This window comes from Plecotus auritus (assembly GCF_963455305.1).
Source record: "Plecotus auritus genome assembly, chromosome: 4".
NCBI lineage: Eukaryota > Metazoa > Chordata > Mammalia > Chiroptera > Vespertilionidae > Plecotus > Plecotus auritus.
Genome location: NC_137775.1, coordinates 14,654,085 through 14,678,051, shown reverse-complemented (window position 1 = coordinate 14,678,051; position 23,967 = coordinate 14,654,085). Strand labels below are relative to the sequence as shown.

Here is a 23,967-nt window from a genome sequence, read left to right as displayed (position 1 = left end):
CTTTCACCAGCACATAGCATACTGCTTTGGATAGTAATATCCTAGAGTTAGTTTGTGTTTAAAGTTAAGAAGGGTTTCGTGACTTAAGTTAATTTTCTTGAGTTATGGATAATAGAATCTCAGGGAATAAAGAGCTTCACTGCCCTACAAATCCTGTGCGTTGCCTACCCTGGCAAGCTTATTTTTGGTTCAGTTGCCTTGAACATATACCATCCGTTGCAAAGTATATAAAACAAATAATATGCACTGGTTTTGAAAGGGACGAGAACTATTCATTGATCTTGGACTTGATTTTTTTTCACATAATTTTTTTTCTGTATGTGTGAATAGTTACGATAAGACATTGTAGTCTAATTAGTGATAATTTTCTTTCTGTATTGAAATCATTTAGCATTCTGAAGTAATCCTTAGAGGATCTAAAGATAACAGATGATTCTTTTCCAGTTTTACATTCATAGGTTCTCAGTGAAGCTATTAAAATTTAATTTATATCAGAAGCATTGTTAAGAATATTAAAATGCTGTGTGTTTTGAATTGGACCCCCTTAAGGGCGTAACTAAAGATGTTCAGATGACTTTTATGTACCAGTCTGTTATTTAAAGATGCATTATCATGTATTATTCGTGTCCTTTAATATTCTAATCATTCTCTTGTTTATTACAGCTTTAGTAGAATTACTTGAAAAATTTGTGCTTCATCTCTCTGAAAGCCCATCGGAATGCTATTTTCCCTCCGTAGTATATACAGGTACATTTTGAATTTTGAGAAGTATTTAGTGTGCAAATATATTTTTCATAGAGATGTGTAATTAGATTACAGATATGCACAAGGTTTCTCTTCCTAAAAATCTCTCATATACATTCCATATATCTTTTAGTCTCTTCGGTGTAAATGTCTGAGTTTCCTTATAACTTTCTAATATATATATAATATATATATATATATATATATATACACACACACACACACACACACACACACACACACACACATATGTTGATTTCAGCGAGGAAGGGAGATGGAGAGAGAGATAGAAACATCAATGATGAGAGAGAATCACTGATTGGCTGCCTCCTGCATGCCTCCCATGGGGATCAAATCCAAAACCCAGGCGTGTGCCCTGTCCAGGAATTGAACTGTGACCTCCTCATTCATAGGTAGACACTCAACCTCTGAGCCACACCGGCTGGGCTCTTAACTCCTTTCTGGGCCCTTTTAATCTGTCTACCCCTTAAAAATTGTTTTTCCTTAAGATGATGTCTTCCACTCCTCTCATTTAATCCACTCACCCCCCATCCCCCCACCGTGATCTCATCTGCTCGTACTGTTTTACAAACCTCACATATTGATGATTTCTAAATGTACATCTTCCACTCAAACACCTACTGTAAGCTTTATTTTCATATTTCCAACTGCTTAATAGGTAAACATCACCTGGATGTGCTACAGAGACCCGCAAATTCTAAATGTCTAATAGGGACTTTGCCTCATCGTACCTTTTGATATACATCCTCTTCTTATCTTGTCCATTTTGGTTGGCATTATAGTCATCTACTGTCCATCTAAACCAGAAACCAAGGAAGGATGAACTCTCTTACGCCCATATTTTCCTCCCAATTACCAAACCATTTTAATTCTGTGTTCTTAATCTATCTCAAATTTATCTACACACACATATATATATTTAAATCGTTATTGTTGAAATTGTTACATAGGTGCTCCTTTTTCCCCCATTAACCTCTTCCAGCCTGCTCCCATCCTCCCCCAACCCCTCCCAGGCCCTCACCACCCCATCTACTTATATTGATTTCTACTCTTTTATTTTATGTTAGTTTAGGCCACTATTACTTCTGTTTAGGGTATTACAATAGCCTCTTTACCTGGGATCTCTAATTGGAGTCTGATTTTCTTCCAGAGTTATTCTTTATGCTGCTTTCAGAATGGTATTTGCAGCTCAGATCTGATCCACTCATTCTCTCCCCCATAGAAGCTCACCATTGACCACTGCATAAAGTATAAGACTCTTACCATGATGCCCGAGGCCTCAAATTAGGCTTGCCCTTTGTTCCTCTCTAGTATCATCTCTTTCTCTCCATGCCTCACATTTATTTTTCAGGAACACTAAACTGTTAGCAGCACTGCCAACTTCCTCTTCTCTCCCTCACCACATACACATTCATGTATTCAACAAATGGATATTGTCCTTTGCTATGTGATAGAACTTCTCTAAGCATTCAGACACAGCATTGAACAAAGGAGAGAAACAAATCTTGCCCTAATAGAATTGACCTTCTGGTAGGAAGACAGATGATAAATAAGTAAAAGATTCAATATGTCAGATGGTATGGTGGTAGATGAGAATTTTTCAGCAGGACAGGGAGCTGGGGCGTGTCAGTTGAGGGTGAGGATTACAATATTAAATAGTGTTCAGACCAGCAGAAGTGGGTGCAAGATATATAGGTATTTTCAGGGAAAGAGGATTTCAGCAAGAGACACCATAGAGGACTAGTATGGCTAAGAAGAAATGAGGGAAGCATTGTTTGTGTGGAAGTCATAGAGGAGAGATTTCGAAGGTTATTGCAGGGTCTTAAACATAGGATTGACATGCTCTGATTTACATTGTTAAAAGATCACTGTGGTTGGTATATTGAGAAAAGAATGGAGTAGGTATAATCATTGCATTTAAAATCAGAAAATTGAGGTAAATAGGAAAGAATACAGAAACTGTGAAGACAATTTTTAACAAAAGCATTTGTGAAAAGAATTATAACTTTATAAATGAACCTAATAACGTACATGGCAAGAATATAGGGAATAATGCTCAAGTCTGTGAGTAAGAGAGGAAATCAGTAAGCAGTAGTAATCATGGAGATTTGCATGGTCAAGAGTGGGGATCTCCATTCTGCAGCATAATAATCTCCAATTTCTACAGCTTTCCTTGGCACATTGTTCTCTTGGATTATATTTTCTGTATTATCTAAAATTAACATTATGTTATATGTGCTATCCAAATATTCAACCTGATTGCTCAGTACACTTGTATTTACTACCCTCTGTTGTACTTCTAAAATATGCTCAGGGAGATCTCATGTGTGGTCTTTTTTTAATGTAGTATCTAGGCAGATAAACCCTGATTGTGAATTTAAATTTCTTTAAAGGCTCCAGTTGAACAACTATCACTGGGATTTTAGAGTACAGCCAAAAAGAAAGTGGCTTCCTATTGGTTAACTGTTGAGTATTTATTATATGATAATTTTGATGGTAATATTGTTTTCTTACAATGGCCTTAGCTATCCTTATCCTTTATCATTTGTTTTTTGGCTGGTGGAACAATGGTTTGCTATTATGAAATTTTGCTTTATTTACTTTAAATAAACTGTTTTGATATAAGGATATTTCAAAGCAAATGCTGAATAGATATATTCAATGCTTTTTCGTGTTTCTGGAAATGAGAAATTGATTGTCTTTTTAAAAATGACAGTTTGCTAAACCCTAAGGTAGCTGAAATTAGAATAACACAGTCATCCATCTGTTAGCTCCCTTGGGATTTCAATCTATTATAAAATTTGAAAATCTGAAAAAAATCAAATTAGTTTGGCTGTTTATCCCCTTGAACAAAGAGGAAAGAACAAACAGAGAAAGTTCTGCACATTTGCAGGTTATAAATCCATACAGGTATCTTTCCAAATCTTAACAGACATTAACGTTTTGTTGGCTCAATTCCCTGGAACAAGTTGGGATTTTCTTCTACTATAATTGCTTCTTTGAGATGATAAATTAAGTAGTCCTTTTAAGGTAGTAAATATTTTAATGTTACTACTTTTCTCTTTATGTTGTTAATCAAAAGACTGAAAAAGTTGCAGTTCTGTCTTTTGACTACTAAAATATTTTTAAACTTAATATATACAGTTAAACACCTTTATACTTTCTTTGGGTATTCAACAAATATGCTATTTTTTATTACATTTATGGAGCATGTTTGTATTTTCTAATATTGCAAGTAGGTATCTATATATATAAAAGCCTAAGCGACCCAAATGACTGGTAGCTATGATGCACACTGACCACCAGGGGGCAGACACTCAACACTGGAGTTGCCCCCTGGTGGTCAGAGCACTCTCATAGCCAACCTCCCCTGGCTGGTCACCTTCCTCGGTCCCTTCCCCTGGCTGGCAAGCCCCAATAGCCTGATCAGGGCCGGGCCACAGGCTGGGACGGGGAACCAGGGATGGGGGCAGGGGATGCGGCCCCTCTCCCAGGGGAGCTGAGGGCCAGCTCCCTCCTTGGGGCTGCCGGCCAACCTCTCATGCCCTGTCTCTCCCCCCGGACGGCAGGCCCCAATTGGCCCACCACCCACTCACCATGGTGGTGGCGCAGCAATGAGGGAAGGAGGAGGGAGGGTGGGGAACCACATGGGGGTGGGGCACCGACGATGGCAGCACTGGTGTCCAGCGTCCATTCCTTCTGCACCCGGCCTGGTGACCGTCACCCCCTCTCCGGCCCAGCCCTGATTGGCCTGGCCAAAATTGGCCCTGATCACCGACCAGGCCTAGGGACTCCACCCATGCACGAATTTCGTGCACCAGGCCTCTAGTATAATATAAATATCCCTCTCCTCAAGGAAGGAAGATAGAGCATGCATCTAAAATGATGAATTAAGTAAATGGCAGCATATGGTAAGATAGAAAATGAAGAAATGAGGGAAAACTGATCATTTTTAGCTGGCTACTTTGTTTCAAATTAAGGGTTTTGTTGTGAGTGCCATAGTGTTTAATAGAAAGGATGATCACTGTTGACTATACTGGAAGATAAGAGGAGGACGTGATAATAGAGCAGGACGGATGGCACTAGCACTCCTATTACAGATGAAAGAGATAGGAGAGGAGAAGACTTATGGGGCCAGAGTAATTGCATAATTAAAGACGTGGAAAGAGAAGTGCCAGTTAGGAGACAGACTCTTATATTAGTAGTAGCTTTGTCACCGGGAATTAGATTTTAAGTCATTACGAATTGAATAAAATAGATAGATACAACCACATGTTGAAAAAGAAGCAACAGAATCTTCAGACTTGCTTTGGGGAAGGAAGGATCTAGGAGGAAGTATACTGACCGGTTAATATCTTGGAGTGATTGAGAGTTCTCTCACTTTATAACCGATACAGCAGGGCTTCAGGAGAGTCAGTAAACAGTCAAGCAGTCACTGCTTCTTCAACCATGAATTCATCTTCGAGAAAGTCTTTACTCTTCTGAAAATTTATTTTTTTCCATGCCATTAGCCAAGTGCCAGGCAGAATAGATTTGATTTCTTCAACCACTACTCTTTGTTCTGGCTCTGCAAACCAAAAAATAGAACAGAATGCATGGCCAGAGTGAGTGATATCAGTGAATATTAAGTAAAATTTTTTCAACTCATTTTGTTCTGAGACTATGATATTTATAATTAAAATGACTGGTTATTTCAAATAGTTGCTTGAATATTAATGCTGAGATTGAATTACACATTGCTAAGTAACTAGGGTAAGTAGGGCACTATAGGTGTCATTGTTTGGTTGAATTTTTTCAACAACTTACTTCATTAAGCTTTTTATAGATTCCAGGGATTAGGGAGTCATATTATCTACTTGTTAACTGATTTCAATATACAGAATATATATATATACACACATATATGTATATATATGTGTGTGTATATATATATATATATATATATATATTTAAATATATTTTATTGATTTTTTACAGAGAGGAAGGGAGAGGGATAGAGAGTTAGAAACATCGATGAGAGAGAAACATCGATCAGCTGCCTCCTGCACACCTCCTACTGGGGATGTGCCCGCAACCAAGGTACATGCCCTTGACCGGAATCGAACCTGGGACCTTTCAGTCTGCAGGCTGATGCTCTATCCACTGAGCCAAACCTGTTAGGGCCAGAATATATTTTTAAGTCCAAATCATCTATTTCCATCTCCACCTTGCTTCTAGTTTGATATATAAAACACCATTTATTTTGTTGTTCAGTGGATGTCTGTTCATTCATTTATTCATTCATCTACTCATTCATCTACTCAGCTTTAGTATTATTACAAGCACACAGATCTGCATATTAATCAAGATAAATATTTTTCATGCTTAATACAATTTTATATGTATTAGAATTCTGTTATCTAATTTAACTTAAAACTGTATTGGCAATAGTTTATAGAAATGAATATCGCCGTATCACATTATGATAGTTGATAGGAGGTAGGAATATACCATGACTATAGGAATATATAAAGTTGGCTTGTTTATCTTATTGAAACTATTTAAATTTTGCAAAATCAGTCGATGTCACCAACACTATAGCACTAAAGTTTTATTTATTTAAACTTGGGAAATTAAAATATAATTATAGAATATAGGATCACCAGGAACAGATTCAGGTACTGAAACAAAAAGAACTTCCTGATCATTACCCAAATGAATTTCACCTGATTGGATTGTAGTGCACATTGGCAAAAGCTGTGTTTAAATTATGCTGAATTTTAAAAATGCTGTTGTTAAGACTAAGAATTTGAAGTTATGGTGAACATATGAATGATGATTAATAGTTTTAAAAATTGGTCCTTATTTTGTGAAAGTGAAAATAATTTGTGACATACATGTTTTTGGTACCAAGTGATGGAAAATAAAATCAAACTTTTTTTTTTGTCTAAGCAGAAAATGAGGCAGAATTATTGTTTCCTATAAATGGGGTAAAGGTGTCCTCAGCAGTCTTTCTCCTTCCTCTGTCTCTCCCTCTCCTTGTATGCTGCATTTTTCCCCTTACCGGAGACCCAGGGCACCTCATAGCCCTGTGATTAATAAGGAGAGAAATCCCTACTTCAATCCAGTCTGAAAAATCTGAAGAGAAGATATTGGGTAGTCTCCCTTGCTTAACCTGTTGCTAGAAGTGAAAAACTGGTCTCATTCTTCCCTAGACATAGAAGGTACATCTGTTAGCACAGTAAGAGTTATAAATAGCAAGGAATTCTAAGCTAAATGCAATATAGCATAACTATTGTTATTATAGGCAAGGTTTATCAATATTGCTAAGATTGTGTTCAGATCTAAAGTAAAATTTAAATGTAGTTTATCTAGAAATTGACTATCATCTATCCATCTATCTATCGATCTATCTATTCTTTAAGAAAAAAATAACACTCTATGGCAGTGGTCGGCAAACCGCAGCTCGCAAGCCACATGCGGCTCTTTGGCCCCTTGAGTGTGGCTCTTCCACAAAATACCACATGTGGGTGCGCATGCACACTGTGATTGAAACTTTGTGGCTCATGCGCAGAAGTTGGTTTTCGGCCTGGGCGAGTCTATTTTGAGGAAGTGGCGTTAGAACACTCAAGGGGCCAAAGAGCCGCATATGGCTTGCAAGCCGCAGTTTGCCTACCACTGTTCTATGGGAATGCAGACTAGTGCAGCTACTATGGAAAACAGTATGGAGATTCTGCAAAAAGTTAAAAATGGAACTCCCATTCGACCCAGTAATCCCACTTCTGGGAATATATCCCAAGAAACCAGAAACACCAGTCAGAAAGAACATATGCACCCCTATGTTCATAGCAGCACAATTTATAATAGCTAAAATTTGGAAACAGCCTAAGTGCCCATCAGCAGATGAGTGGATTAAAAAACTGGTACATCTGTACAATGGAATACTACACTGCTATAAAAAAGAAGGAACTTTTACCATTTGCAACAGCGTGGATGGACCTGGAGAGCATTAGGCTAAGCGAAATAAGTCAGTCGGAGAAAGATAAATATCACATGCTCTCACTCATATGTGGGATATAATGAACAACATAAACTGATGAACAAAAATAGATCCAGAGAATAAGAAACACTGATAAGACCATCCAACCTCAGCAAGAAGGCGGGGGTGGGAGGGTGGGGGGGATAAGAGATCAACCAAAGGACTTGGATGCATACATATTAGCATAACTAATGGGCACAGACACTGAGGCAGTGGGGGCTTGTCCTGGGGGGCGGGAGTGGTGCGGGGGGCGGGGTGTCAATCAGGGGAAAAAGAAGACATATGTAATACTTTAAACAATTAAAAAAAAAAGAAATAATAAGAAAAAACCACTTTAGGTAGATAGATGGCCAACTAGTTTAGTTTGCCTGGTCCTGTGAGGAATTCCTGGGCATGAGACTTTCAGTGTCAAACCATGGAAGTCCTAGGTAAACTAGGGGAAGTAGGTTACCTTAACTCTAAGAGTGCTAACAGATGAATTATTATTGGTACAAAGAGTAGATGTTTGATAACAGTGATGCTTGATTTGTTCTTCCCTATCTCTATAGATCTCAAGTCTACCCATATTTTAAGGTTCAATTTAAATGCCTTGCCTTCCTAATCTCTCCCTCTTCTGAATTCACATAACATTTTATCTGTACCACTCTTACTCCTCTTAGCACTTTAAAAAATTAGAGCTATTTATATACAAATTTTATCTCTGACACTACATGGAAAGTTCCTTTAGAACATGATGTATTATTTATCTTTTATCCTCCATAGCTTCTAGCCTGGTGTGCTACACCTACTTTATCAGAAAGGTCTATTACAAGGAATGAATGAGTCCACGAGTTAAGCAGATTATATTGGTAGTGTGCGATGCACCAATATGTAATGGGAGGGAAAGAAAATTTGTGATATGAGATTCGGAAAACGTAGCCTTTGGTCCGCTCTACCACTAGATTATATGTGATTTTGGACAATTTCCTTAATCTTGTATATTTGTGTATATGCACACTACCATTTCTTCAGCCCAAAACTGAAAGTTTCAACTAGACCTTCAGTGCTATCTAGTGATGCTTTTTAGTGTTCATTGTCAGCTTGGCCATCCAATGTTCTCAAGGACTAATCTAAACTTTCAACCTCTCTTAGGGTTCTCCATCTGAACAACCCCTCCTTCACGTTTTAAAATGTCTTTGTACTTTATTAATAGGTAAATCTTTCCAGGTGCTTTTTTTTCTTTTTTAATTGAATTTATTGGGGTGACATTAATAAAATTATATAGGTTTCAGGGGAACAGTTTCATAATACAACATCTGTATGTTGTATTGTGTGTTCACCACCCCAAGTCAAGTCTCCTTTCATCACCATTTATCCCCATTTTACCCTCTCCTACCCCTACCCCCCTTTTCCTCTGATAATCACCATACTGTTATCTATGAGGTTGTTGTTTTTTTGCCTAATCCCTTTACCTTTTTCACCCAGCTCCTCTCCTCCCTCCCCTCTAACAGTCTATTCTCTGTATAAGTCTGTTTCTATTTTGTTTGTTAGTTTATTTTGTTGATTATATTCCACATATACGTGAAATCATATGGTATTTGTCTTTCTCTGACTGGCTTATTTCACCTAACTATCATCATAAATCAGCAAACAAGAAGTGTTGGTGAGAATGTGGAGAAAAGGGAATCCCTCTTCACTTTTGGTAGAAGATCACAATTCCTACTTCACAGAGAATTCGCCTGCAGGAAGAAACTTGTTCACTCCACCCTCATACATTGTACATTATAAGTAGAATACTGATTATTCCTTCCTGACACTCATGCTTAAATCTTTAAGAAGTAAATGGATATATATACATGTATATGTATATACATACACACACACATATATATGCACACATGTATACATATATATACACATATGTGTATATATATTTGTAATTCAAAATGTTATATATACTTTGCTTAACAAAAGTGCAATACTCTAGACTGTTTTGGAGTTAATAGCTTTTGTGTTCTGAGAACCAAGTGAAAATAGATTGATTCAAAATTATGATTAGTTGTTTTGTATTTAATATGCTTTTAAAAATGCTTTTATAGGAGAAAAGATATTTGTAAAATTTTTCCTTTTAATTCCTTTGAAAATATAATTAACAGTTCTTAAAAGAACAAATACATCAGTGTTTTCAAAATTCACAGTAAAATATGTAAAAATATTGCTTTCATCAATTTTCAATTAAAATGTGATTATTATGCAGACTTTTATACATTTTTATAACCCAATTTTCTATTGTTTTTAGCTACTGATGCAAATGTGAAGAACGAAAGTCTTTCATTGGTGCAGCAGCTTGGCATTAAAATGACTGTCAGGTGGGTGGGTGGTTAGAGATCAGCCAAAGAACTTGTATGCCTATCTGCATAACCCATGAACACAGACACTAGGGAGGTGAAGGCTGGGGTGGGGAGCAGGGGTGGGCTGTGAAGGGTCAATGTGAGAAAAAAGGGAACATCTGTAATACTTTCAACAATAAAGATTTTTTTTTTAAAGTGACAGGTATATTACAGGGAAATATACCTCCCTTTGTATATCTAGAATTTTTTTATCTACCTGATATGTGCTTAATAGTATTTAATTTAACAACCAACTGTTTAGTATATTTTATTTTGGTATATTTTAAATGAAGAATTTTATCATTCAGAAAATAATTTTAGTTTTAGGATATTGGCACATGATTAAATTACCTCTATAGGTAAATCAGTTATGATTCATTATTATTTCAGGGTTTAATTTCAGTGTATTTAAGCCTCTATGACTATCAGGTTTTTCCCCAGAAATAACATCGTAAAAATCAGAATACTGGCAGCACAATTACGCCATTTCTAAAATATGATTAGATTATCAAGCTATGGTGATGAATACAAAAGTATCTTAAGGATAGATGCAGAAGTTAAAATGAATAAACCAATTAGAGTAGTTTGAAGTTTTGTACTCAAATTGTAATTTTCAAAGGAGATAGACAAGCTAAAGAGCAGTCTGGGAGTTAAGGGCTGAGTCCTCGACCACCTCTACCCTTATTCTTGCTTTTAAATGGGGATCTTGATAGTCTGTCTCATTCAGAAGGATCAGAATCACAATGAAGTTTTAGAAAGATACACGTGAAAGATGTTAATAAGACTGTTTTTTATAGAATGAAAACTGTGGTACTAATACTAGCTCACCCACCTTTATTACATAGAACATATAACACATTGATTAAGTTTTGCAACCTTGTTTTTATTTTAAATACCCTATTTCTGTTGTGAAATGGAATCCATAGATAATATAAGTCACATATTTTTAAAATTTATTATAACATCTTATTGGTAAGAAATAAGTGGAAAATGATTTATAATGAAATGTTTGTATAAAACTACAGTATAAGACATAGCTGACACTCATCTTTGTGACTGGCAGCTACAAATAGAGGCTTTATTTTGGTGCTTCAAATACTGTAAGAGAGTTGCCACTGGCAAAATGACTTTCCAAAATGGTGAACAATGCTTAGAAAGGCTTCAAATAAAGTACTAGCTTTCCCTGATTTGCACATGGTTACATTCAGAATATGTAAAAAATATAGGAAAACATCCTATCTAGTAAAGAGGGAATATGCTAATTGACCATCACTCCATCACAAAGATGGCTGCACCCACAGCTGAGGCCAAGTTCCCATAAGGAGCCTTAATGAGCAATCAGCAGGGACCTGAGGCTACCTCCTCCCCAACCCTGTGGGGCTTGACAAGGGACCTCAGGCAGCACCCCCCACCAGGCAGGGCTTGACAGTGGACCTCAAGGTGCGCTTCCTGTTCTGGTGCTGGGCTAGGGGACCTCAGGCTTCTCCCCCCGCCCCAGCGCCAGGTCGGGGGACCTCAGGCCGTGCCCCCCACTGGGTGGGGCTTAACAGGGGACTTCAGGCCACGCCCCTCACCCCGGCACCAGGCCGGGGGACCTCAGACTGCACCCCCTGCTCGGTGGGGCTTGACAGGGGACCTCAGGCCATGCCCCCCACCCAGCGGGGCTTGACGGGGGACCTCAAGGTGCACCCCCAATGCTGGGTCGGGGGAACTCAAGCCGTGCCCCCGCCCAGCAGGGCTTGACGGGGACCCGAGGCTGCGTCCCCCTGCTGGTGGGGCTTGACGGGGGACCTGAGGCTGCGCCCCCCCCTCCCGGTGCTGGGCCAGGGGACCTGAGGCTGCGCCCCCCCACCTGGCTGGGCTTGACGGGGGACTTCAGGCCATGCCACCCACCCAGCAAGGCTTGGCCATGTCCCCCACCTGGCGGGGCTTGACGGAGGACCTCAGGGCACACCCTCAGCCCCGCTTTGGGCTAGGGGACATCAGGCCATGCCCCCTGTCCTGGCGCCAGGCCAGGGGACCTGAGGCTACGCCCCCTGCCCGCAGGGCTTGACAAGGGTGGGACTGGCCGGGTCTGGATCTTGCCCAATGCGGGGTGGCCAGCCGGGTCTGGGTCTCACGCGATTTTGAGTTGCTGTGGATGGGCGGGGACTTGACTCTGGGTCCCGTGGTGAGCCCCAGACTCTGACAGGAGGAAGGTTTTCATATACATTTTACTAATTTTCTTTCATCTCTGACACTTCTATTATAGAGAAAGGGCAAATAGCAATATTAAATTATTTCCTCTAATTAATCCCCTTTTAATGTGCAAGAATTTCGTGCACCAGGTCACTAGTTTTATATAAAACAATTAGTTTCAGATCATTATAAGTATCTTTTTAATCCATGCAAAATAACAGGCGGGGCATTTGCACGTTGTTATCATGCTGTCCCATGTCTAACCTCCTGGCCCTCACTCACCGACTACCATTGGTGCCCCAGTCACTATGACAATAAAAAATGCCCCCATAACTTTCCAAAGCAGCCCCCTGGGAAATGCCACTCCCATTTAAAATCTTTGGACCAGATGAACTCAAAAATTGCTTCTTAGATTTAACATTCAACTCTGTCAATATTCTGTGTTTTAGATTAAGTTCAGGTAAAAAATATTTATATTCTACTGGTAAATCTATGGCAGTGGTCGGCAAACTGTGGCTCACAAGCTGCGGTTTGCCGCTCTGTTGACTAATGAGTTTGCTGACCACTGACCTAGACTCTCGATTCCAGTAATTACAGGCTGTTGTTGTTCCTTGTGATTAAGCCCCTATCCAGTGGTCAGCAAACTCATTAGTTAACAGAGCGGCAAACCGTGGCTTGCGAGCCGCAGTTTGCCGATCACTGATCTATGGTATGTATGTTTTCTCTCATTATTGTTTTATTTTCCTTTAAAGTTAACCAGTATTTACCAGATGAATACTGCTAATCCAAATGTATCATAATTATTGGTACCATACTAGTATATTGTCATTTTTTCCTTAAGTAGCTATGCCAGAGGTAGAAATTTGAAAACTTAAAACCTTGAGATTTTAAGAGGACTCCACTTTGATAGATTTCTATAAATGAATTTACCATACAAGGCCTGACCTTTATCCTTTTGTATGTTTTGTGGATTTTTAATGTAGGTATGGCAAGTTCCTCAACCTGTTGAAAGATAGTGCCGAAAGTGATCTTACGTGGGTGTTAAAGCACTGTGAGAGATTCCTGACACAGCAGCAAGCTCATGTGAAATCTTCTCTTCATATCCTTTTTGAGTGGAGTCACAGTTCAACTTTATTCATACACTTTTCTTAAGTTTTTGATTGGATATCTTTTACCCTATCTACTAAAAGAGTAATATGCAAATTGACCGTCACTCCAACACACTAGATGGCTGTCCCCATGTGGTCAAAAATGGCTGCCCCCATGTGGACACAAGATGGCCTCCACAAGATGGCCAGCAGGGGAGGGCCGTTGAGAGGGACAAGGCCTGCAAAGGAGGGCATTTGGGGGTGATCAGGCCTGCAGGGGAGGGCAGTTGGTGGGGACCAGGCCGGCAGAGGAGGGAAGTTGGGGGCGACCAGGCCTGCAGGGAAGGGCAGTTGGGGGGTACCCAGGCCTGCAGGGGAGAGCAGTTAGGGGGGACCAGGCCTGCAGGGGAGGACAGTTAGGGGTGACCAGGCCTGCAGGGGAGGGCAGTTAGGGGTGACCAGGCCTGCAGGAAAGGGCAGTTAGGGGCAAACAGGCTGGCAGGGGAGTGGTTAGGGGGTGGTCAGGCTGGCAGGCAGAAGCAGTTAGGGGCAATCAGGAAGGCAGGCAGGCGAGCAGTTGGGAGCCAGCAGTTGGGGTGATCAGGCTGGCAGGCAGAAGCGGTTAGGGGCAATCAAGAAGGCAGGCAGGCGAGCAGTTGGGAGCTTACTGGGATCGGGCCTAAACGGGCAGTCAGACATCCCTCAAGGGGTCCCAGATTGGAGAGGGTGCAGGCTGGGCTGAGGGACACACACCCCCGTGCACAAATTTCGTGCCCCGGGCCTCTAATAGTAAAATAATACTTTAACATATATTAGTGATTTATTTGTTCTGATATATCTTCATAGCATTTTATTCTGTATTTTAGATGTGCATTTTATTAAATTGAATAGTGATTAAGTTCATTCTTACTCATTGAATTTGCAACTGAATAATTGAAGTTAATGGAATATATTTTCAGACATATATAAGAAAGTTTTAAAATTAGATTGCAATCTAGAAAAATAATATTCTATTTGTATTGATTTTATTGCAGAAATAGGATTTGACTTGAAGAAAAAATATTTGCAAACTATTTGCATTCCTGAATATAAAAATGTGTGGATTTAAAAAATTCTTGATTGTGCTAGTAATTTAGCAGACAACCTGAACTAGAGAAAGGATGGTACTCTTGTGTCCATCACTTCAAGAAGTGTATTTCTACAAAGCAGAAGGTTCTTTTTCCAGTTGCTAGTGCCATTGGCCTCCACAGGACATTAAAGAAAAGAGTACGTTATAATAGTTAATGTGTAATTTTTATTAATAAAATTTAATTTTACATCAATATCTTATAAATTAATTAAAGACAAATGAGGACTAAGTATCATTAATATATCTTTCCTTATAGAGATCCTGGAAATGAGTATTTATGGAGGAGTTATATTTCATTTTGTAACATAAAATATTATAACAGTTCCTTAACTGCTTTTTAATCTGCCTGCAGGGGAGTTATGCTGGCCATGACTGGTTTGTATCGTCTTTGTTCATGATAATGTTGGGGGACAAAGAGAAAACATTCCAATTTCTTCAGCAGTTCTCCAGGCTTCTGACCTCTGCTTTCCTTTGGTTGCCAAGACTGCAAGTTTCTGTAAGACTTTTTAGCCTGTTTTTAAAGAACCATTTTAAATTTTAAGGCAAATCCTATTTAAATTAATTGGGATCTTATTTTCTTTGTAGAGAATTCTGTATTAATTTATATTCATTTTTTGTGGGAATGCTTTTGACTGATTCTCTGTGAAGATGCAGATTTGACATTTTCTCAAATATTTGGTGTCTTACCTACTGGTATCTGAATAAATGATTCATGGTAATAGATGTATTGTTAAATATTAAACTTGTCAGTAAATTATAGAATTTTATATATATAAAAAAACTATTGAATGAATATTTTTTATTTTGTGAGAAAGAATTTCTTAGTGAAATTACAGCATAAGAAAATACTAAGTTGAAGTTCGTTTTTTCTATAGGAATACCTAATCCCAAATAATAATTATAACAAAAGTAACATTCATATATGCCTTGTCTGCTAGTAAAAACATCAAAGGGAGAATAAATTAAATAATTTCATATTCCTATAAACACAAAACTCCACTGATGAAAAATCAGGCTAAAGTAATACTCGAATGAACTAGTGTTGTTCAACAGGAAGGTCAAGGGATGGCAATACACACACACACACACACAGTTCTCTGTTACTCCTCACAAAATAATATTTATTCAACACAGGATGTTTAGAGTTAAAAATTCTAATAGAATTTAAATACACATTTATATATTGTGTTTAACTTTTTTGTACAATTCCTGTGCTTTTGGTATGGTACTACTGTCCTTAACGATGTCTTGTGTCCTTTCAGCCAGACAATCTGTTTTATCCTCTCCAGAAAATAACATTTTAGACTTCTGCTCAGGTAACATGAGGTCAGGTGGCTCAAAGGTTCATCCAGTCCTTCTCATTTTAGCCCCTTCCTCTTTATCCCCACTTCCAGAGATTCCTGGCCATCCCTTTTTGAGGCTTTTGAGGATTCTTCAGGGTAAATTGGGTTGGTTCTCAGCTTTCTGTACTGTTAACTTAGGATTCAGCTTTTTCAGGCCTGCAGTCTTTCTGCTTTCCAGTTTCCAAAGTTGTGTTGCTTTTGTCCCCTATACGTTTAGATTTAAATTTTACAGCAAATTGTATGTCACGTAACGCATTTGCAGGTCATTAGCAATAGTAAGTCATGTGACCAATCATTTGTAGGAAAGAAAACCAGCGTCAAAGCACCTTCCCTGTTTACATGTAACTGTAAATCATATTTATATTTGAAGATTCCATTTTCTTATATGTCACGGGCCAGGCAGAACTAGATGTTTCTTTAGTGTCAGGAATAAAATGATCCATCAGAGCTACCTATACTGGAAGAAAAAACAAATAAGAAACTGCTTACTATGTTTCTTTTTTGTTTTTAAGCACATACCTTCTATATTTAATCACTAAAGTAAAATACTGAGTGTTAATTATTTTATAAAGTCCTTGTTTCACATTATGTCACTTTCTAGTATATTCCAAGCCAAAAGTTTTGCCAGTAATTTTTTCACAATTTTAGCATAGTATATATATCAGTTTATATGTTGCTTAGATGATATAGTAAATGCTATTATTATCCTACGTGTGATCTGCTTAACCTGATGTTCTGATTTTATTTTGAGTTACCTTTAATAAAAGTTACCATCCTTCTAGAGCATTGTGACTAAGCAAAATACATCAAAACACTAAATGTATAACAAACATAATTTATAGTTTGGTGATTCAGAATACTCTTTTTGTATCCATGTGGCTCAGAGATGTCATTGATCTGGGCTTATGAACACCATTTACTATAAATTAGAGTTATGAAATGGAAATTAATAGAGCAATTAATAAAATTAGTATAAGTTAAGTTATTGTGATTGTGTGTAATTATTAGAATATTTTCTTTTTTTAAATATATTTTATTGATTTTTTACAGAGAGGAAGGGAGAGGGATAGAGAGTTAGAAACATCGATGAGAGAGAAACATCGATCAGCTGCCTCCTGCACACCCCCTACTGGGGATGTGCCTGCAACCACGGTACATGCCCTTGACCAGAACTGAACCTGGGACCCTTTAGTCCGCAGGCTGACGCTCTATCCACTGAGCCAAACCAGTTAGGGATAGAATATTTTCTTGTTATTAAGGCAATAATTTGTTGCGAATCTACTCTATGCAGGGTTTGGTGCTAGGAGCTTGTTTTGGTTACCCAAAAGTATGGCATGATTTCTTCTAATCCTATATAATGAAAGGGTAATATGCAAATAGACTGAACAGCAGAACAACCGAACAACCAATCAAAGTGTAATATGTTAATGATATGTATGCTAAGGTAGCTCAACCACTCACTATGACGTGCACTGACCACCAGGGGGCAGATGCTCCGACTGGTAGGTTAGCTTGCTGCTGGGGTCCTGCAGATCGGGACTGAGCGAGATGGGCCAGCCACGCCCTGGAGCCCTCTTGCGGTCCATCTCCTACCCGATCGTGCACTGGTGGGGTCCCTCAGCCTGGCCTGCGCCCTTTCGCAATCTGGGACACCTTGGGCGATGTTGGAGAGCCGGTTTCAGCCCAGTTGCACAGGCCACTCCCCTTGGGAGGGTGCCAGATGCAGGGCTCATGGCTTGCAAGTGCTGCCATGGCAGCGCGAGCCTCTCCCAGTCGGGACCGAATGGGTGCGAGCCTGCGGCAGGCACAGTGGGGCTGGAATGAGCGGGAGCGGCAGGTAGGGGCTGCAGGTGGCGTTGGACTGCAGGTTTCGGCCCGATACCTGCAGGCCACCCAGAGGGACCCCACCCATGCACGAATTCATTATACATATATTCAGAAAAGTATTACATAAGTTTGTATTGAAAATTAAAATGTTATGTATGTATAAGTTGACTTTTGCTTTTATATATGTTTATTATATTCATTAATTTTACTCTATAAGTACTCATTAATGAAACACATTGTACAGTTCATATTATTATTTTTATTTACTCAATAGAAAGGTTATTTTTTGGTCTTAGACATTAATCTGCAATTGACTACAAGAAGTCCATTTAATATGCTATGTATGTCTTATCATCAGTATAGAGAGTTAATGTTCTTTGTGTGTGTGTGTGTGTGTGTGTGTGTGTGTACACTGTGAAGTATCTTCCTGAGAGCCTATCATAAAATATATTTTTCTACAAAATATCTTTTCCCACAAATATATATTTCTGCACGTGAAATGGTAAATCATCATTTATGATGATGAATGATAATACTGGAAAACCACTAATAAATTATTTGACTTCTTATGTAATTGTTTTATATGAGTTTGGTTTGTTTTAATTTAAAAGTATTAACAGGAGAAACCAAGATGGCGGCATAGGTAAGCACCTAAACTGCTGCCTCGCACAACAATTTCAAAACTACAACTAAAAGACAGAACGGACACCATCCAGAACCACAGTAAAGCTGGCTGAGTGAAAATTCTACAACTAGAAGGAAAGAGAAAAGCTCGCAGAGAATTGGAGGTACGGCAAAGGGTCTTTGTGCGCGCAGAGAGGAAGGGCGGCTGAGAGCCTGGCTGACTTTCTCTGGCGGAAGGGGGAAGGAAGCCCCCGACCGCACTGAACGCCAGTTCTGACTGCACTGAACCCCAGTTCCGGGTGAGCCTCTGGGGACCCACGCTCTTACAGGGGGAGTCTGGACTCTCGGGCGGAGACTCGGGAGCCGGGGAAGGCAGAGGTCTGAAGGAGCACGCGTGCCAGTGTGCACAAAGGCTGCGGAGGTTGCCACAGGCTTTCCCTAGTGGAAAGGAGTCGGAGGCTCCTGACTGCACTGGGCCCCAGTTCTGACTGCACTGAACCCCGGTTCCAGGCGAGCCCCTGGGGACCCACGCTCTTGTGGGGGGAGTCTGGACTCTCGGGCGAAGACCCAGGAGCCGGGGAAGGCAGAGGACTGAAGACACGCGCGTGCCAGTGCGCACAAAGGAAGCGGAGGTTGCCACAGGCTTTCCCTAGTGGAAGGGAGTCAGAGGCTCCTGACTGCACTGAGCCCCAGTTCTGACTGACTGAACCCCAGTTCCAGGCGAGCCCCTGGGGACCTATGCTCTTGTGGGCGGAGTCTGGACTCTCGGGCGGAGACTCGGGAGCTGGGGAAGGCAGAGGTCTACGAGTGCGCGCAAGGGCAAGGCTGACGGGAAGCCAAGACTGTCTGCTCCGCCCTGAGACTCCACCCCATCCAAGCTGAGCACAGAGGCTATTGCAATTTGGCAAGTCTAATCCTATAAGGCTGTCTCCAGCACTGAACTTCTCCCAGCATAGACACAGCTGATCCTTACAGCCAACTGGACTGGAGGTCAATTCCTCCCAGTGATAACAACAACAATCAAGACTTAACTACAACAAGGCTGTACACACAGTCCACAAAGGGGTGCACCAAGAGTGTCCACCTTACGTTAACTGGGGAGGCCGACCCACTGGGCCATATAGGAAACCTAGCACACAAATTTACCCTACCAACTCAGGGAAGCAGTGAAAATTCAGCGTCAAAGAAACAGATCACAAACGAAAGAAATGGAGGAAAACAAACGACTGGATATAGAATTCAAAACCACGGTTATAAGGCTTTTTAAGAATATCCTAGAAAAGGCCGATAAATATAACAAGACCCTCGAAGATATGAAAAAGGACCAACTAGAAATTAAACATACACTGACTGAAATAAAAAATATTATACAGAGACCCAAAAACAGACAAGAGGAACACAAAAATCAAGTCAAAGAATTGAATTACAAAGAAGCAAAAAACACTCAACCGAAAAAGCAAAAAGCAAAAAAAAAATCCAAAAAGTTGAAGATAATGTAAGAAGACTCTGGGACAACTTCAAGCGCACCAACATCAGAATTATGGGGGTGCCAGAAGAAGAGAGAGAGCAAGATACTGAAAACCTATTTGAAGAAATAATGACCGAAAACTTCCCCCACCTGGTGAAAGAAATAGACTTACAAGTCCAGGAAGCCCACAGAACCCCAAACAAAAGGAATCCAAAGAGGACCACACCAAGGCACATCATAATTAAAATGCCAAGAGCAAAAGACAAAGAGAGAATATTAAAAGCAGCAAGAGAAAAACAGTTAGTTACCTACAAGGGAGCACCTATACGACTGTCAGCTGACTTTTCAACAGAAACTATGCAGGCCAGACAGTAGTGGCAAGAAATTTTCAATGTGATGAATAGCAAGAACCTACAACCAAGATTACTCTACCCAGCAAAGCTATCATTCAGAATTGAAGGGCAGATAAAGAGTTTCACAGACAAGAAAAAGCTAAAGGAGTTCATCACCACCAAACCAGTATTATATGAAATGCTGAAAGGTATTCTTAAAGAAGAGGAAGAAGAAAAAAGTAAAGATAAAAATTATAAACAACAAATACATATCTATCAACAAGTGAACCTAAAAATCAAGTGAATTAAAAACCTGAGGAACAGAATAATCTAGTGAATATAATAGAATCAGGGGCATAGAAAGGGAGTGGACTGATAATTCTCAGGGGGAAAGGGGTATGGGGGTTTCAGGAAGAGACTGGACAAAAATCATACACCTATGGATGAGGACAGTGGGGGGGGAGGTAAGGGCAGAAGGTGGGGTGGGAACCGGGTGGAGGGGAGCTATGGGGGGAAAAAGGAGAAACAATTGTAATAATCTGAATAAAGATTTATAAATAAATAAATAAATAAATAAATAAATAAATAAATAAATAAAAGTATTAACATTCTTTTATTAAAAAGGTTTAAAAATAAGAATTGCACAGTAAAGGCAAGAACATAAGATGTCTTTCTGAAACTTTCTTAATTATGTATTCTTCAGATCTAATTTGAGTATCAATTTTTATTATAAGTCTATAAGATATAATTGCGGGTCTAAGAATTTTTCTTCAAGTTTATTTTTTGTTTTTAAAAGAAGATGTTGTGGTTAAATGTTGTATTTATACTAACTCATTAAAACATTATGAACATTCATGATAATAAATTATATCTAACAGCTAAATTTAAAAAATAACCAGGTTTATGAAGATATTGCTGAAAAATACAAGTTTGTAAATATTTGTGTTTATATATCTACACATATATAGTATATGGACATATAAATAAATATACATATATATATGTATAAAATATATTCATAAAATACTTGCTCTGAGAACTTTGATGTGAATGCATTAAGTACACCCCCCCTCCCCGTTTTAGAGACGAATTTCTTATGGAGTACCCAATTTCAGTTATTAGTAACACAAGTTGTATTTGGGTTAACATTAACTTAGAAAAAGGGGATTAGGCAAATACCTCTAAGAGCTGACAAAAACTTTTTAGCATTATGGAATCATTGACCAAAGCCAAGAAGAGTAAGTATATTGAAACATCCTAGGTATTTAAAAAGTAAAGCATTTATTACTCCTGAACTCACTAATTTATTCTTTCATACAACACTCACCCTCATCATTCCACAAAGGATTGAAGTTGCCAAATTACAAAATGTCAACTTCATTCCTGTGTACCAGAAAGTATATCATATTGCATTTATTGAGATTTATGCTTTCTACAGAGTTTAACATTCTGACTTTTAAATTTATGTAACTATAATATTTGCATTATTTGTGATGCCACCACATTAATTTTGAAGCGCAATTCAGAGGAAAAGATTTAGATGTTTGATCATTTTAAATTAGCTGCATACTCATTAATTCTCAATTTCTCTTTTTTATGCAGAGGTACCTACCTGTTGACACTATAAAATCTGGCATCCATCCCATATATTTTTGCAGCATTCACTATATTGAAATGCTGCTGAAGACAGAGGTGCCACTTGTGTTTTCAGCTTTTCACATGTCTGGTTTTGCACCATCACAGGTAATTCATAAGGAAGTAGCATTTCTTCAATTCCCAGATTTCATCGTCTTTAAAGAAAATTACATTCTCATCAGATACAGGACATATATTTAAATTAATAAAACTATTTTTGTAAGTATTTATGCCTTTGTGTTTAAATCCCCAAACTGGCTTCTTCTCTTTGGACCTATTATAACAGATAGGTTTACTTTATAGGAGGTACCAGCCATTCACAGAATTCGAGTTCAAGTTCAGCTATTCAAAGGTATAGACATTCTGAAAGTCTATGAGATGCAGGCTTGTTAATGGAAACAATATCTTCTTCAGAAGGCTAATTTATGGATTAAGTAACTAAGGGCAATAATTGGTATCAGCACTGAGTATCTGTTATGTGAGATACTGTGTCTAATCTAACAAGAAAGCCTAGAGCTGTGTGTCTGCTGTTGGGATCAGAGGTTTTAATGGCTTTTCTAGGGCCTGGAATTGTACATGTGGTCACATGACAGTAGCCACGGATGTTTTATGGTTAAGAGTATCTTGATCTTGGAGCTTATTTGACCTGTTTATGTGACATATTGGATAGATTTCTTAATAGTAAACCATCCTCCATTCCCTTGTATTTGTCCTACTGGAAGCACTTTCCTCTTAATTAGGTAGTAGTTTTCATAAAATGACATGTGCTTTTATACTTATTTTGGAGAGCCCTTATGTCATTTTTTTTACACTTACTTTTATCCGGTTACTAGACCTGCTGAGTTTTCAATTTCCTAAAATTAATGAGAAGTCTAAATATAGCAAAGAATTGCATGTAGTGGAAAGAGATACTCTTCCTCAGCCAATTCTAGCTCTTACTGTGTCTGTACATAAAACACTTCTGGGAATTTTGAATCACAAAATTTTTTGGTCTTATTCATTAATCTGCAATTGACTATAAGAAGTCCATTTAATATGCTATGTATGTCTTGTCATCAGTATAGAGAGTTAATGTTCTGTGTGTGTGTGTGTGTGTGTGTGTGTGTGTGTACTGTGAAGTATCTTCCTGAGAGCCTATCATAAAATATATTTTTCTACAAAATACCTTTTGTAGAAAAGATATATTGAAAGTAGTTACTTAAATATTTGCTATAAGCTCAATAATCCATTCTTTCAATTCTTCTAAAAATCCAAGTCAGGGAGCAACAGGTTCTTTAGATTTTATTTTTGCCATGCTTATCTGGATTAATACAATGCATATTGTCTAATAACTCCAATCATTTACTGGTTCCTAACATATATCCTATAATTTAAAAATAGACTACCAAAGACTGTGGGAAAAATTTGCAATACCTCAAATTTTAAGAGTATTGCTCCAAGATCAAGATACTCAGGCCCTACTATATCAATTTGGTATCTATCATTTTGGATTCTGCTTATCAATTTGACATCTCTTTATCAATTTGATATATTTTTGTTAATTTGAAACTGCTTACATGTACCAAGCAGATTTATCTAATACAAACCACAGTATTATTTCTCAGCAGTAATATTACGTTTCTTAAGTTATCTAACTTAAAAATGCCTTATTAATGGTTCCCTTTGTGAGCCACTTTAATAAATTTATGTTTAAAGTATAGTTATTGTTTTATTGAAGTATTTGCCATTTTATTGCTAATATAGAACATGAAAACTACTTTTAAGTAAGTGGGTATACGTGGTTAAATAATTATTTGGGTATTAATTTTATATTTAAAAGCTTATTCATTTTGATCTAACTAGAAGCAGTGCTTTTTCAAGTTGTTAATTTATAGACAATTGATGGGTTGGGATTGCTTGATAAATGAAAGATTTGTAGGTAGGTTGCTAAATAACAGCTCTGTAGAGTAAAAATAATCTCAAATAGAATAAAAAAATATAGTTAGAATTATATATTTATTGAAGAGTTTCTTTTAAAAGTAACTGAGGTTGGAAAGGAAATAAAAATTAAAATATATATTCTTTCCTTTTAAATGAACAGAAAATCACATGTTCTAATTAACTTTTTGACCAGTTTTACTTTTGTTAAAAACTGTCCTCATTGAATATTTTTAACTTTCCTGGCTTAAGTAGAACATATATTTAATGATTT

General features: G+C 38.3%; 1 protein-coding gene across 1 annotated transcript in view; it reads left to right on the top strand.

The window, feature by feature from the left end:
- TBC1D32 (TBC1 domain family member 32) overlaps window positions 1–23,967 on the top strand; it is a 124,886-nt gene that overhangs the window by 88,450 nt on the left and 12,469 nt on the right. Inside the window, exons 27-31 of the mRNA XM_080664101.1 lie at window positions 664–747; window positions 10,062–10,131; window positions 13,314–13,429; window positions 14,889–15,043; window positions 21,744–21,884. Coding sequence (XP_080520227.1) covers window positions 664–747; window positions 10,062–10,131; window positions 13,314–13,429; window positions 14,889–15,043; window positions 21,744–21,884 — 566 coding nt within the window. The remainder of the gene's footprint in view (window positions 1–663; window positions 748–10,061; window positions 10,132–13,313; window positions 13,430–14,888; window positions 15,044–21,743; window positions 21,885–23,967) is intronic.